Source organism: Lampris incognitus, chromosome 13 (assembly GCF_029633865.1).
Source record: "Lampris incognitus isolate fLamInc1 chromosome 13, fLamInc1.hap2, whole genome shotgun sequence".
NCBI classification, from domain to species: domain Eukaryota; kingdom Metazoa; phylum Chordata; class Actinopteri; order Lampriformes; family Lampridae; genus Lampris; species Lampris incognitus.
This window is the reverse complement of record NC_079223.1, coordinates 41,140,894-41,155,252: the sequence shown is the minus strand read 5'-3', so window position 1 is coordinate 41,155,252 and position 14,359 is coordinate 41,140,894. Positions and strand designations below refer to the sequence as shown.

General features: G+C 45.3%; 1 protein-coding gene across 1 annotated transcript in view; it reads left to right on the top strand.

Moving 5' to 3' along the window:
- LOC130122536 (gamma-aminobutyric acid receptor subunit pi) overlaps positions 1 to 14,359 on the top strand; it is a 123,731-nt gene that overhangs the window by 74,955 nt on the left and 34,417 nt on the right. The window contains exons 4-5 of the mRNA XM_056291466.1: positions 5,319 to 5,386; positions 5,936 to 6,153. Coding sequence (XP_056147441.1) covers positions 5,319 to 5,386; positions 5,936 to 6,153 — 286 coding nt within the window. The remainder of the gene's footprint in view (positions 1 to 5,318; positions 5,387 to 5,935; positions 6,154 to 14,359) is intronic.

Sequence of the window (14,359 nt, the reverse complement as noted above, 5' to 3'; positions counted from 1 at the left end):
AAATGGAGACATTTGGAAAAAAAATATTTTGAAAACCTATACAAAGAAATACTGCCAGAAGACCTCTCATCTGAACAAAAACTTATAAAGGTAAAGCTGGAAATACTGGAATCAACTATAAAAAAAAACAAAAAAACAACCAGAACCAATTGACTACCAGATTTCACTAGATGACCTAACAGACAAACTCCAAAGTCTCAAACCCCCCCCCCCAAAAAAAAACAAACGTGTGACCCTGACAACATCATGACTGAAATGCTCAAACACAATTCTCTTGAGCTGCAGAAGGCCCTGCTTAAACTGTTCAACCTGGTTCTACAAGCTGGCTGCTTTCCTGACACCTGGAATAGGGGGCTTATATCCCCAATATACAAGAGCGGAGATACATTTAACCCCAATAACTACCGAGGCATCTGTGTGAGCAGTAACCTGGGGACGGTTTTCTGCTGTATTCTTAACAACCGAATACAGGCCTTCCTTACTGAACAGTGTCTTGAGCAAGAGTCAGATTGGCTTTCTACCAAATCACCACAGTACAGATCACATCTACACCCTACACAACCTAATTAATCAACACGTTCATCAAAAAAATAAAGGAAAATATTTGCATGCTTCATTGATTTTAAGAAAGCATTTGATTCTATCTGGCATGGTGGCTTATACTATAAAATCATCCAAAGTGGCATAGGGGGTAAAGTGTTTGACATAATCAAATCTATATATTTGGATAATAAGTGCGAAGTAAAACTTGGCAGCAAAAGAACACAATACTTCATCCAAGGGCGAGGGGTCAGACAAGGCTGCAGTTTGAGTCCAACCCTGTTCAATATCTACATCAGTGAGTTAGCAGTGTTACTGTAACAATCTGCAACTCCTGGCATCACCCTAAACAACACAGAAGATAAATTCTTGCTCTATGCAGATGATCTGGTGTTGCTGCCACCCACAGAACAGGGTCTCTAGCAGCATCTCGATCTGCTAGATAAATACTGTCAGAACTGGGCCCTGGCAGTACATTTAAAAAAAATTATGATCTCCCAGAAGAAGCCCAGGTGTCAGGAAAGTAGACACCTATTTATTCTAGGTAACACCACCCTAGAGCACACGTTAAATTATGATTACCTGGGACTGAAAATCAGTGTCTCAGGAAACTTTCGTCTGGCAGTGAATGCACTTAAAGAGAAAGCCCAAATAGCTTTCTATGCAATAAAAAGAACATTCTATAAGATAGATTAAATAGATTAAAATCTGGTCCAAAATCTTTGATAGTGTCATCCTTCCCATTGCAGTATATGGAAGTGAAGTGTTGGGTCCACTCAGTCAGCAAGACTACACTAGATGGGACAAACATCCAATAGAAGCCCTGCATGCAGAATTCTGTCGAAAATTGCTAAACGTACAAAGGAAAACACCAACAAATGCATGTAGGGCTGAATTAGGCCGTTTCCCATTGATAATGAATATCCAAAAAAGATCACTGAAATTCTGAATGCACCTTAAATCAAGCCCCCATGACACATTGCAATCTAAAGCGTTCCAAATCCAAGAACTAAGCCCAAAAAAGAGTCCCCTCAGTCAGCTAGTTCTGATACTAACTAATGCTGTAACCACTAACATAGATAAGTTTCAGACTAGCACTGCTAACCAACCACAGATTAGAGTAAACCAAATCATCAAACAATGCAAAAACTCGTATTTGGAACATTGGGACATAGAAACCAAATTACAACACAAATCAGAATGTTATCGGACCCTAAAAAGAGAATACAAATTGGATGACTATCTCTCCACTGTCAGAGATAGTAAGCAGAGACAGATCCTTACCAAGTACAGGCTCAGTGACCACAGTCTAGACATTGAAAAGAGCAGACACAAAAAATATTGGCTACCAAAAGAGCAAAGAATATGTGGTCATTGTACGGCAGGTGAGATCGAGACAGAGATGCACTTCCTCCTAAATTGTGAGACATTCCAAAACAGAAGAGAAAAATACCAGGAGAAATTTGAAAAGCAGATTCCAAATTTTCTATTCCTGGATGAGAAAGAGCAATGGCCACTTATTTTAGGAGTGGGCCAAAAGGCACACCTTGCGGCACAATATGTGTCAGAATGCCATAGCCTAAGGGCAGGTGAGTGACCAAAACACTGTCGATTACTGTTCAAATATGACTCTATCGTTCTACCAGTTCTACCTATTACATTTTCCATTAATTTTAATTTCATTTATGTATCTCGCTTTTTTGTTTAACATTCTATTAACCTCTTTCACTGTCACCTGCTTTGGCAACATTGTAATGAATGCAGTCGTGCCAATGAAGCATTATTGATGAAAAATTGAATTGGACTGAGAGAGTGAGAGACCATCTAGCATTAAAGATTCAAAGGGGGAGCTGCCTGTGTGTGTGTGTTTGTGTGTGTGTGTGTGTGTGTGTGGATGTGTGTGTGTGTGTGTGTGTGTGCGTGTGTGTGTGCGTGAGAGAGAGAGAGAGCGAGAGCATTTAGCATTAAAGTGGGGGCTGTGTTTGTGTGTGTGTGTTTATGTATGAGAGAGAGAGAGAGAGAGAGAGAGAGACCATTTAGCATTAAAGTGGGGCTGACTGTGTGTGTGTGTGTGTGTATGTGTGTGTGTGTGCAAATATTCACTGTGTGAGTGATTAAGTTTGAGGGCATGGGGCAATGCCAGGGCAGTTTTTGGGCGCAAACACTGGGCCTAAATGACAAACTGCAGACAGTAAGTGGTATGATGTGAGGGGCAGCATGTAAACCATGAGTGGCAGGAGTAGACCATACAGTTGTAATGCATTCACAGGCCGCAATCCGTCCATCCATCCATTATCCAAGCCGCTTATCCTGCTCTCAGGGTCGTGGGGTCGTATCCCAGCAGTCATTGGGCTGCAAGCGGGGAGACACCCTGGACAGGCCGTCAGGCCATCACAGGGCCGGGCCTCAATCCAAGGATGTTAATTTTGATCTCCGAATTCTTAATAAGCGGTTTGGGTAATGGATGGATGCATTCTTAATGACTATGAAATGACTCCATCACTCTGAATGAACACAATTATTCTTAGTTTTCTGGACTCATTGTGTAGGTTTACAGCTGATAGATAGCGTGATTTTCATTACATTAAGGGACAGTTCTCTTGCAATATAACGCTCATGTCTAACCTGCTTAAACCTCCCAAAGTAAATATGTCATGTCACATCTGCTGTGATCAACCGTTCATCTGTGTAGCAGTTTCCAGCAAATATTTTACTTGCATTTATTGTTTTGTACTAACAGAATCTGTCACGATGTCATTAGGCTTTGTTTGCCTGCTGTTTGATCAGACTTTGCTGAGGCTGAGGCGTCCGGGTAGCGTAGCAGTCTATTCCGTTGCCTACCAACGCTGGGATCGCCAGTTCGAATCCCCGTGTTACCTCCGGCTTGGTCGGGCATCCCTACAGACACAATTGGCCGTGTCTATGGGTGGGAAGCAGGGGGAAGGGGGAACTGGGGGGAACAGCGTGATCCCCCCCACACGCTACGTCCCCCTGGCGAAACGCCTCGCTGTCAGGGGAGAAGAAGGGGCTGGCGACTCCACATGTATTGGAGGAGGCACGTGGTAGTCTGCAGCCCTCCCCGGATCGGCAGAGGGGGTAATTGGCCAGATGCAATTGGGGAGAAGTCAAGTCAATTTTATTTGTATAGTCCAGTATCACAAAAACAATTTGCCTCAGAGGGCTTTACGGCAAAAGAAAAGAAAAAAAGTTTCCCGAGGCAATTGAAATTTGGAAGCAGTCAGTGGTGCTACATCTGGTCACTCAAATTCACCACTTTGCGAGGAAATAAACAACAGAGACAAACACCACATACACACACACACACAGCCATGCACAATTGCACACATGCCTGCGGTCTCACAAATGCGTGTTCCATATTGCCTGATTTGACACTGCAGTGTTCATTAACAGTTATGACAACACACTCTTCCCCCCTAGCGAAGTGGAGATTGATAAGTAAGACAGAAGGAGGATGGGGATATAAAATGTGAGAAAGCGCCAGATTTCCCCGTTTTAATAGGGAATCAGGGGGAACTAATTCCCCGACGGGCACCCACACAACACACTCTGCAGCTGTGACCAATGATTGCGACTCTTCAGCAAACCTGGCACTCGTGTCTTCCAAATGTGCTGTCCTCTTCATTTCATTTTTGTACATGTCCCTATACATCCCTCTGCTGTCATGGCCCCGGCCGTGCCTCCACTTCTTTCCCTTGTGTTTCCATGTGCTTCCCTTTTCCCCGGTGATCTGTTTCCCCTGTCTCTCAGTGTGTGTGTGTGTGGGATGTGGATGTGGCTTCCTTCCCTTGGCTTCCTCCTGAAATTAGGGCTCATTCACCTTACCTGCTAAGTCTGCACACCTTCCGTCCATCAACTCATCAGTCTATCTGCTCCAGTTTTCCATCCTGTCATCGCCAGGTTGTTGTTTCAGCCACTGAGGGTCGGTCACGACTCTCCTGCCTGCCTGCCTGCCTGCCTGCCTGCCTGCCTGCCTGCCTGTCTGCTCGTTCATCCTCTGCAAACCACGCTCACTTCCTCGTCCATCTGTCCTGCTCACCTCAGATTTGCTATCCGCCATCGCCTCTCCACTTTCTGCCTTGGCCGCCATCCTCATTCCTCTTTATTCCTACAATAAACCCCTTTCGACATTACTTAATTCCATTGTCTGTGTCTACTGAGCATAACGTCTGCATCTTACCACGCATATGTTCACCTGCACATGAACAAACCGCAGACACACGTTTATGGGCATCCAGGTGGCATGGCGGTTTATTCCGTTATCTACCAACACGGAGATCGGCGGTTCGAATTCCCGTGTTACCTCCAGCTTGGTCAGGTGTCCCTACAGACACAACTGGCCGTGTCTGAGGGTGGAAAGCTGGATGTAAGTATGTATCCTGGGCACTGCTCTGGCGCCTCCTCTGGTCAGTTGGGGCGCCTGTTTGGGGGGGAGGGGCTGGGGGGAATAGTGTGATCCTCCTATGTGCTACGTCCCCCTGGCAAAACTCACTGTCAGGTGAAAAGAAGCGGCTGGAGACTCCACATGTATCAGAGGAGGCGTGTGGTAGTCTGCAGCCCTCCCCGGGTCGACAGAGGGGTCGGCGCAGCGACCGGGACGGCTCAGAAGAGTGGGGCCGGATACAATTGGAGTGAAAAGGGGGGGGGATAAAAAAAATATATGTTTATGCTTATATGAGGTGTTATATGTGGATGATGTTCAACCGAAAACAAAAAACAAACTTTAAACTGATTGTTATTGATTTCACCTATTCTTCTAGATGGACCTGTAACAGTGGGCATGAGTTTGGACATTGCCAGCATTGACACCATCTCAGAGATCAACATGGTACGGTAACTCTCACACACCTGTCAGGTCAATTTGATCATTTGCCCAACAGACTGATGAGGTCAGTAGACCCGAGGTTTTGACAGTGAGTTTGCGTCAGCAGCAGCACCACGGTCTTGATAAGCGTGTACGAATGTAGTTTTGACTTCCTTTAATTCCTCCGGGGCTTAACCTGCTTTTATTTTATTGTACAGCTGAAGCTTAATGACAGGGACACATTCTGTACACACTGCATATACCGTCACCCCTGAGGTATATCTCTGTCACCGTGTTACATACATTTTCAGTCTTCTAAAAATCAAACTGTATTTGCTGAGCTGAATAAATATGCGGCACATACAGTGGCTTCAGGCACGGAAGGGCTTAGGGATCTGACGCAAACAACGTTCAACAATGCAAGAAAACCCTCAGCTGACTAATGCAATACCTGTAAATTGGTGCAGCTAGGTTTGCAAAAAAACCTAATCTAATGGTCAGCAAGTCATTCCCAGGCACATCAGACAGACAGTCCAGCAGTGCAGTTGTGACCTTTGAACCTTAATCCCGTAGGACTACACCGCCACCATTTTCCTGCGCCAGCGCTGGACTGACGAGCGCTTGGTTTTTGAGGGCAACAAGAGCCTGAGTCTGGACGGGCGCCTAGTGGAGCTGCTGTGGGTACCCGACACCTTCATCGTAGACTCCAAGAAGTCCTTTCTTCATGACATCACAGTGGAGAACAGGCTGATCCGCATCTTCCCCAACGGGACCGTCCTCTACGCTTTGAGGTGGGGTGCCAAACTTTGTTCTTAAACCAAGTTTTCTGCTTAAATAGTAACAAGTGGGCCAGAGAATGACAGAGTAAATTGAAGGAGAGTCATGGGATGCATTTTATATTATGAAAACTGCACAGTTATGGCTGCACAGTGGCCCAGTGGTTAGCACTGTCGCCTGCCAGCAAAAAGGTCCTGGGTTCAAACCCCGGGTTTGTCCAATCTTGGGGTCATCCCAGGTCATCCTCTGTGTGGGGTTTGCATGTTCTCCCCGTTGTCTGCGGTGGGTTTTCCCCGGGTGCTTCCCCCACCATCAAAAAGACATGTATGCATAGGGTTAATACTCCTGTCTGTGCCCCTGACCGAGGCAAGGCAAGACGAACTGGAGTTGGTCCCCGGGTGCTGCACGGCGGCTGCCCACTGCTCCTAGCTACACAGCTAGAAAGGGTTAAATGCAGAGCATAATTTCCCTACGGGGATCATTAAAGAAAAAATGTCAATTCATTCTCTTGGATATTGGATTTTGAGATGTATAGGACTTAGAAATCTGTCAATACAAAGAGCCATGGGCCAAGGAAACCAAGTACTGTTAGATTCATCCCCTTGTGAGCAAAGTCTGACAGGTGACAATCTCTGAATCAATTTTTAGAAAACAGATTTGCTGGCCAAGTAGTTTTCACATAGGAATTGTTTTCTTGTTCAGTTAATTAAACAGCGCTTTTGGTCCCTGTAAGGAGTATTGGCGTGGCATTTTGATTACTTACTGGATTAAGTGGACATCCTACCAGCAGAATATGAAAAAAGCCGGAGTCTGCTCAGGTCTCATGAAGCCGTGTGATGGTGGGATTTCCATATTCTACCGTTGCCTTTGTGAATCTCTATGTGTCTTTGTGATGTATGGGTGTTGTCCAAGGTCCTTATGTGAATCAGTTCAGAGTGCTAATCTGCCTCGATTCCTGCTGAACCTGGTTTTATACACACAGTACACTGCTGGTTAAAGTTTCAAGGCTGTAGGACTTGAGCTCTTGTGTTTTTGTGCCATTGATTTTTCTTCTTGTTAATTTTCTAGACACAGTAAAATGACAGTACATGACATCTCCTGTACTTAGACCGTCGATTCAGATCAGACAGAAAATGTCATCCAGAAAAACCTTTTTCGGAAATAAAAAATGGTCCTCACTGTCAGTCCTCACTGACTCAACCTCACATAATTAAACAAACAATAGATATCTCGGTAACACCACAATCAATGGATTATGGCAAAATTGCAAACGCAAAAGCATGTGTGTGCGTGTGTGTGTGTGTGTGTGTGTGTGTGTGGGCAGAGTAATTAGGCCTGTGATGTGCTCTTGTAACTTGGTGATTGATATACTACCTTTTCATTTGTGGAGGTGGTGGATGGCGTATAAGTGTGTTTTCAGGTTGAAAACCTCTGACGCTGCAGTCGTCTCATCTCCCCTATAAACCCTTCAGTGCTTTGGAATTGAACGGTCCACCGTGGGGAAAATGTGACGGCATATCTCGTTCGTTTATCTGCCTGTGTGCGCAACCATCAACATCAGCATTCTGTCCAGCAGCCCAGCAGCAGAAGCCAAGAAAGGCCCTCAAAAGTGCTTTAGCACTGCAGTCACACTCAGAAAGAAGTTTACTTGTTTTTCTTCTCTTTTTTTTTTAGCGATTGTAGGATTGGACAATATTGACGAAATCAAATATCATGTTCATTTTGATCGAACGCCTCCATATCCACAATGTGATGATGTTTTGGGGATGGCAGTTGGTGCTTTCATAAGATATTCACATGCAAGGATATTATGAGAAAAAACCATAAGTAATGACATGATGACCAAGCAGGTCATCGGCTAAAACAGCAGAATAACTTCAGGAAATTGTATCACTTTAGTGTAACACAGTCTTTAAGACCTGGAAATGACAACATTCAGCCAAATTTTTATATATATACGTATATATATATATATCCCCATTTTCTCCTCAATTGTATTTGGCCAACTACCCCACTCTTCTGAGCCGTCCTGGTCGCTGCTCCAGCCCCTCTGCTGATCCGGGGAGGGCTGCAGACTACCACATGCCTCCTCCGATACATGTGGAGTCTTCAGCCGCTTTTTTTCACCTGACAGTGAGGAGTTTCACCAGGGGGACGTAGCACATGGGAGGATCACGCTGTTCTCCCCAGTTCCTCCTCCCCCCCGAATGGGCACCCCGACCGACCAGATGAGGCGCTAGTGCAGTGCCCAGGACACATACCCACATCCGGCTTCCCACCCGCAGACTGGTCCCACCCCCAATTGTGTCTGTAGGGATGCCTGACCAAACCGGACGTAACACGGGGATTCAAACCGACGATCCCCGTGTTGGTAAGCAACGGAATAGACCTCCACACCATCCGGACGCTCACATTCAGCCAAATTTATATCTCGATATGATGACCAAAATCCCAAACCACATTTAGTCCCACATCAAGATATTGATACATCAGTATATTTGCCCAGCTGGAATTGACGGTGTGGCAAACCTTTGGATTTTCATTTAAAGACTGTGAGACAACAGCGAGACAATTAAACATGAGTCTCGTGGGTAAAATGTGAGAGTTGACGGTTATGATGACCTTCCCAAAAAATGCATGTTGTTGGGTGAAGAGCAAGGTGGGAGCGACGGGTGTGTCTCTAAATGTAGGGATGTAGTGCATCACCTCTGACTCTGACATACATGTTTATAACCTTTTTTTAGCTGCTGTGAGACTATATCGAAATCTCCAGTACTACATTATCGATTATGGTGGAGCTGGCAGTGCAGCAGAGCACGACTATATTATTACTTGTTTGTTTTGTTTTTTTCATAAAAAGTGGTGTGGTGACGTTATCTCGGCCCAATTTCTGGGTGATTTTTTTATTATTTTTTTTTTTTTAGGTTGGATATAGTAGGTGTTAATTTGGATATGTGTGTTTTTGAAGTTCTTGTAGTTTGGATATGTGTTTTTGTCTTTGTGTTGCACTGGTGTGGACTGGGGGAAACGATATTTCATTTCATTTCATTTCATGTATGGAAGTACATGAAATGAAATGTCAAATAAAGTGTTCCTGATTCAAAATTCTGTCCAGGCAGGTTTCATCAGCTAGAAGGCATATAGACTTGTTTCCACAAAAAAAAAAATATGATCTTGGGTTGAGTTACACTTTAAACAGTGTTGCATACATGACCACTCACAGAATGATGAAACTCCTTTTGAATAATGCAATACAACCACATCGGTACTGAGGGAGCAAAACGCTGCGGTTTACAGTGGATGGTGCATATACCCTTAAACTGGAATTATGCCATGTGTGGAGAGGAGAAGCTGAGCAGGTAGCGCCAACTGCTGCTATTCACAAGCTAGCAGCAGGAAAGGCAAAAAAAAAAAAAAACCCAGCTCCAAGCATGTGATGCAGTTCTAGCCCATGTCCATAATGAACATCTGCTGAGTTATTAACAGTCCACTGTGCACATCACGAGGCCATACATTCTTTGTCAGATATGATTTTCAACAGATCTTTTTTTTTCATTTGCCATTGGAGTGGAAAGTGATTCTACCGTAAGACCAAGTGTAAGCACTTAAAGGTGCATGAATAGTTATGTGGTATTTGGTTACTTGTCGTCCATTACGTTTCCTGTTTGTGGCCCTTATTTGTTATTGGAAACTATCCCTGTGGATCTTCTATGTGTGTGTGCTGAAGATGTCGGGTTTTCGGCCTTATTTTGTAATACAAACGCGTTTTATGGAAGGGTGGCTGAGCCTGGATTTTTTTTTACAGATGTGCTTAAGATGAATTTAATGTCTTAGATCAGTAGTTACTTTTAAAGCTAAAATCTAGGATTTTTCTCCATTATGTAAATAGTATGAATAGGTATTTTATCCACATGGACTAAGGAGTCGGGCTACATAATGCTATGGGAAAAGGATTTAAACATGATGATGATGTGTCGATGCTTCTGTTGGACAGCTAATCTACCAATTCTCTGATCAATAAAGCAACAGTGTTCCCATATAATTTGATGTAGTGTGGAATATACTAGATTGTCTGTGTTAGTTTTGGTCCGAGACTCCCATTTTTACAAAGGTGGGAATGGTTTACTGCTGAGCTGACTGCACACTACGGCTGCTACACCTTGTTTGTAGTTCTCACTGCCAGAGGGCTGGGCAGATCAGGGAAGTCAAGGATTTCAGCTTTAGCTTGAGTTGAGTATTCATTTTAACCTTAGTTTACTCTCCCAGCTTTCTGTTTTTTTTGTATATGATGATCCATATAAGGGTGGTACAGTGGCACAGTGGTTAGTGCGGTCGCCTCACAGCAAGAAGGCCCTGGGTTCAAGCCCCGGGGTAGTCCATCCTTGGTGGTCGTCTCGGGTCGTCCTCTGTGTGGAGTGTGCATGTTGTCTGCGTGGGTTTTTCCTCTGGGTGCTCCGGTTTCTTCCCACGGTCCAAAGACATGTAGGTCAGGTGAATCGGCCGTACTAAATTGTCCCTAGGTGTGAATGTGTGCAGGGTGTCTCCCTGCCTGCCGCCCAAGGACTGCTGGGAAAGGCTCCTGCATCCCTGCGACCCTGAGTTAGGGTGAGCGGTTTGGAGAATGGATAGATGGATGATACATATGGTTACACTATCTGTTAAGCATGTGGTTGTAACTAAATTGCATCTATTAAAAAGTCAGGGTCTCTTGTTACTATTGATCTCTACATTTCTGTTCAGCAATGTCAGCCCTTGTAGACCTATCAAAACCAACCTTAAAAAAATATAGCATGGATCATGTCTGCTTAAGCCAACATTCTAGGCATCCAGGTAGCATAGCGGCCTATTCCGTTGCCTACCAACACGGGGATCGCAGGTTCGAATCCCCCTTTTACCGTCAGGTGGTCCTACATACACAATTGGCTGTGTCTGCGGGTGGGAAGCTGGATGTGGGTATGTGTCCTGGTCGCTGCACCAGTGCCGCCTCTGGTCAGTCGGGGCGCCTGTTTAGGGGGAACTGGGGGGAATAACGTGATCCTCCCATGTGCTAAGTCCCCCTGGTGAAACTCCCCACTGTCAGGTGAAAAGAAGTGGCTGGCGACTCCACATGTATCGGAGACATGTGTTAGTCTGCAGCCCTCCCCAGATCGGCAGAGAGGGTGGAGCAGTGACTGGGGTGGCTCGGAAGAAGGGGGTAATTGTACGGGACATTGTACCAGACCATTGTGGTGAAGAGGGAGCTGAGCTGGAAGACAAAGCTCTCAATTTACCAGTCAATCTTTGTTCCAACCCTCACCTATGGCCATCAGCTTTGGGTAGTGACCAAAAGGGTGAGATCGCAGATACAAGCGGCTGAAACGAGTTTCCTCCGTAGGGTGTCTGGGCTCAGCCTTAGTGATAGCGTGAGGCGCTGAGACATCTGGAGGGAGCTCGGAGTAGTGCCGCTGCTCCTTCGTGTTGAAAGGAGCCAGTTGAGGTGGTTCGGGCATCTGATTAGGATGCCTCTTGGGCGCCTTCCTTTGGAGGTTTACCGGGCATGCCCAACTGGGAGGAGACCCCAGGATAGACCCAGAACTCGCTGGAGGGACTACATATCCAATCTGGCCTGGGAATGCCTTGGGATCCCCCAGGAGGAGCTGGAGAGCGTTGCTGGGGAGGGAGACGTCTGGAGTGCCCTAGTTAGCTTGCTGCCACCGTGACCCAACCCCGGAGAAGTGGCTGATGATGAATGAATGAATGAATGAATGAATGAATGCATAATTAATGTAATTTATTTTAATTAATGTAATTTTGAATTTTGTGAATGTGTTTTTTGGCGGCATGGTGGCACAGTAGTTAGTCACCTCACAGCGAGAAGGTCCTGGGTTCGAGCCCTGGGGTAGTCCAACCTTGGGGGTCATCCCAGGTCATGCTCTGTGTGGCATTTGCATGTTCTCTCCGTGTCTGCGTGGGTTTTCTCCAGGTGTTCCAGTTTCCTCCCACAGTCCAAAGACATGTAGGTCAGGTGAATTGTCCCCAGGTGTGTGTGTGTGTGTGTGTGTGTGTGTTGGCCCTGTGATGGCCTGGCAGCCTGTTCAGAGTGTCTCCCCGCCTGCCACCCAATGGCTGCTGGGATAGGCTCCAGCATCCCTGCGACCCTGAGAGCAGGCTAAGTAGTTTGGCTAATGGAAGGATGGATCTCTTCTTAAAAGCTTTCAAATAAACATCCTGAGGCAAGCAGAGTCATAAATGAAGGACTCATTTGGGCATCTGGGTGGTGTGGTGGTCTATTCTGTTGCCTACCAACACGGAGATCATCAGTTCGAATCCCCATGTTACCTCCAGCTTGGCCGGGCGTCCCTGCAGACACAATTAGCTGTGTCTGTGGGTGGGAAGCCGGGTGTGGGTGTGTGTCCTGGTCGCTGCACTAGTGCCTCCTCTGGTCGGTCAGGGCGCCTGTTCGGGGGGAAGGGGGAGCTGGGGGGAATAGCATGATCCTCCCACGTGCTAAGTCCCCCTGGTGAAACTCCTCACTGTCAGGTGAAAAGAAGCGGCTGGCGACTCAACATGTCTTAGAGGAGGCATGTGGTAGTCTGCAACCCTTCCTGGATCGGCAGAGGGGGTAGAGCAGTGACTGGGATGGCTCGGAAGAGTAGGGTAATTTGCCAAGTACAATTGGGGAAAAAAAAGGGGGGGATAAATAAATGAAGGGCTCGTTCACTTCTGTTGTCACAAACTCTTCAAACCAAGTAGATGGTCCTGGGTACTTGTTAAAAAAAACTAACCCGCCCACCTGAAGAGCAGGCAAAATATTTTCAGGCCAAGTCTTTTCCCTTTGAAGGCTTGCGCACCACTGTCCATTTAGTTTAAGCACTTCACTACAAAGCAATGTGCTGACCTGTCCACTATTATCTATGGAAGTTGGCCTGATATTTGCGGTGGCTATATCAAGGATGGGACCACTGGTATAACAGAAAGAGTGGGGTGCAGGCATGTCTGGGCTGGAGCTCACTGGTTATTATTTATATTGCTTATGTTACATATGTTGATGTCATGCTTATGTCCATATTTTATTTTTTGTCTTTAAAGTAAAGCACATTGAGCTTACTTGTACTGAAATGTGCTACATAAATAAATAGTCATTGCCATTACCACTACACTACTCTTCATCATGGTTGGGAGCTCATGGCATGTGTGCATACTTGACTGTGATGCCACAATGTGCTTGCTTTGATTCCTGCTCATATTTTGAACACATTCATGATGTATGACTGTACCACGGATTGTCATTGACTTGAGTGTGTCGCTCTTTGTAAGTGGGGGGCGGGGGGGTGTGTATGTCTGTGTGTGTGTGCTATGCAGTGTGTGTCTTGGGCTTCATGGATGTTTTCCTCCATACTATATGGAGCCTCATTTCCTGTGGGCATTATTGTCTGAGGAAGGATGGATGAGAGAGGCGTGTCACGGTGTCCGAGGGTATGAGAGCAAGGCGGGAGCGGGGAGAACAAAGCCGGAGGTGAGAGGCGAGGATGTGAAGAGGGTTGGCGTCCACGGGGAATGGAGTTGTGAGAACGACAGAATGGAGTGAGAAGAGTTGTGGGGCTGGCGCAGGGAAAGGGACAACTGCGGTAAATGTTTCAGAAACACCAGGGGGAATACATGGGAAAGCACTGAGGTGAACGTACGGATAAATAAAGACTGCAACATTAAAAGGGAGAAGCGGTGGATGTAAAAATTCCAGTTTGCAATTTTTATGGTTTGGGACAGTCCAATCCATGTATGAAGGACATTTGAGAGGAAAATCCTTTGTAAAGCCTCAAACCAAGGAGAAAATGCCCAGACGTGATATATATAATTAGGTATACAATCTGGAGGTGCTCTGTCGACTATGAATTTGTGGGGAATTTTTGCAATGGCATGAACATGAATGGCATGTTTGGATTTTTTGGAGAGATTAAGGCTACTTTTACAGGATTAGTTTCAAATATATTTTATTGAGCCAAATAAGATTATGCATACGGTATACTGTTGTCAACTCTGATTTTCATTTATATAAGAATTATAAAATTATACTCATGTACATTCACAGGTTTAAAAATAGATATAAAAGATATAGGATTGTATTTTGAGATTGGAATAATATCAAAGATAAGCAAATTAAAAAGAGAGAGGAATTTTTTTAAAATAAAATAGTTACATAAACTGAATAAAATAAAAATTGACTAAAGATGAATTAAATGT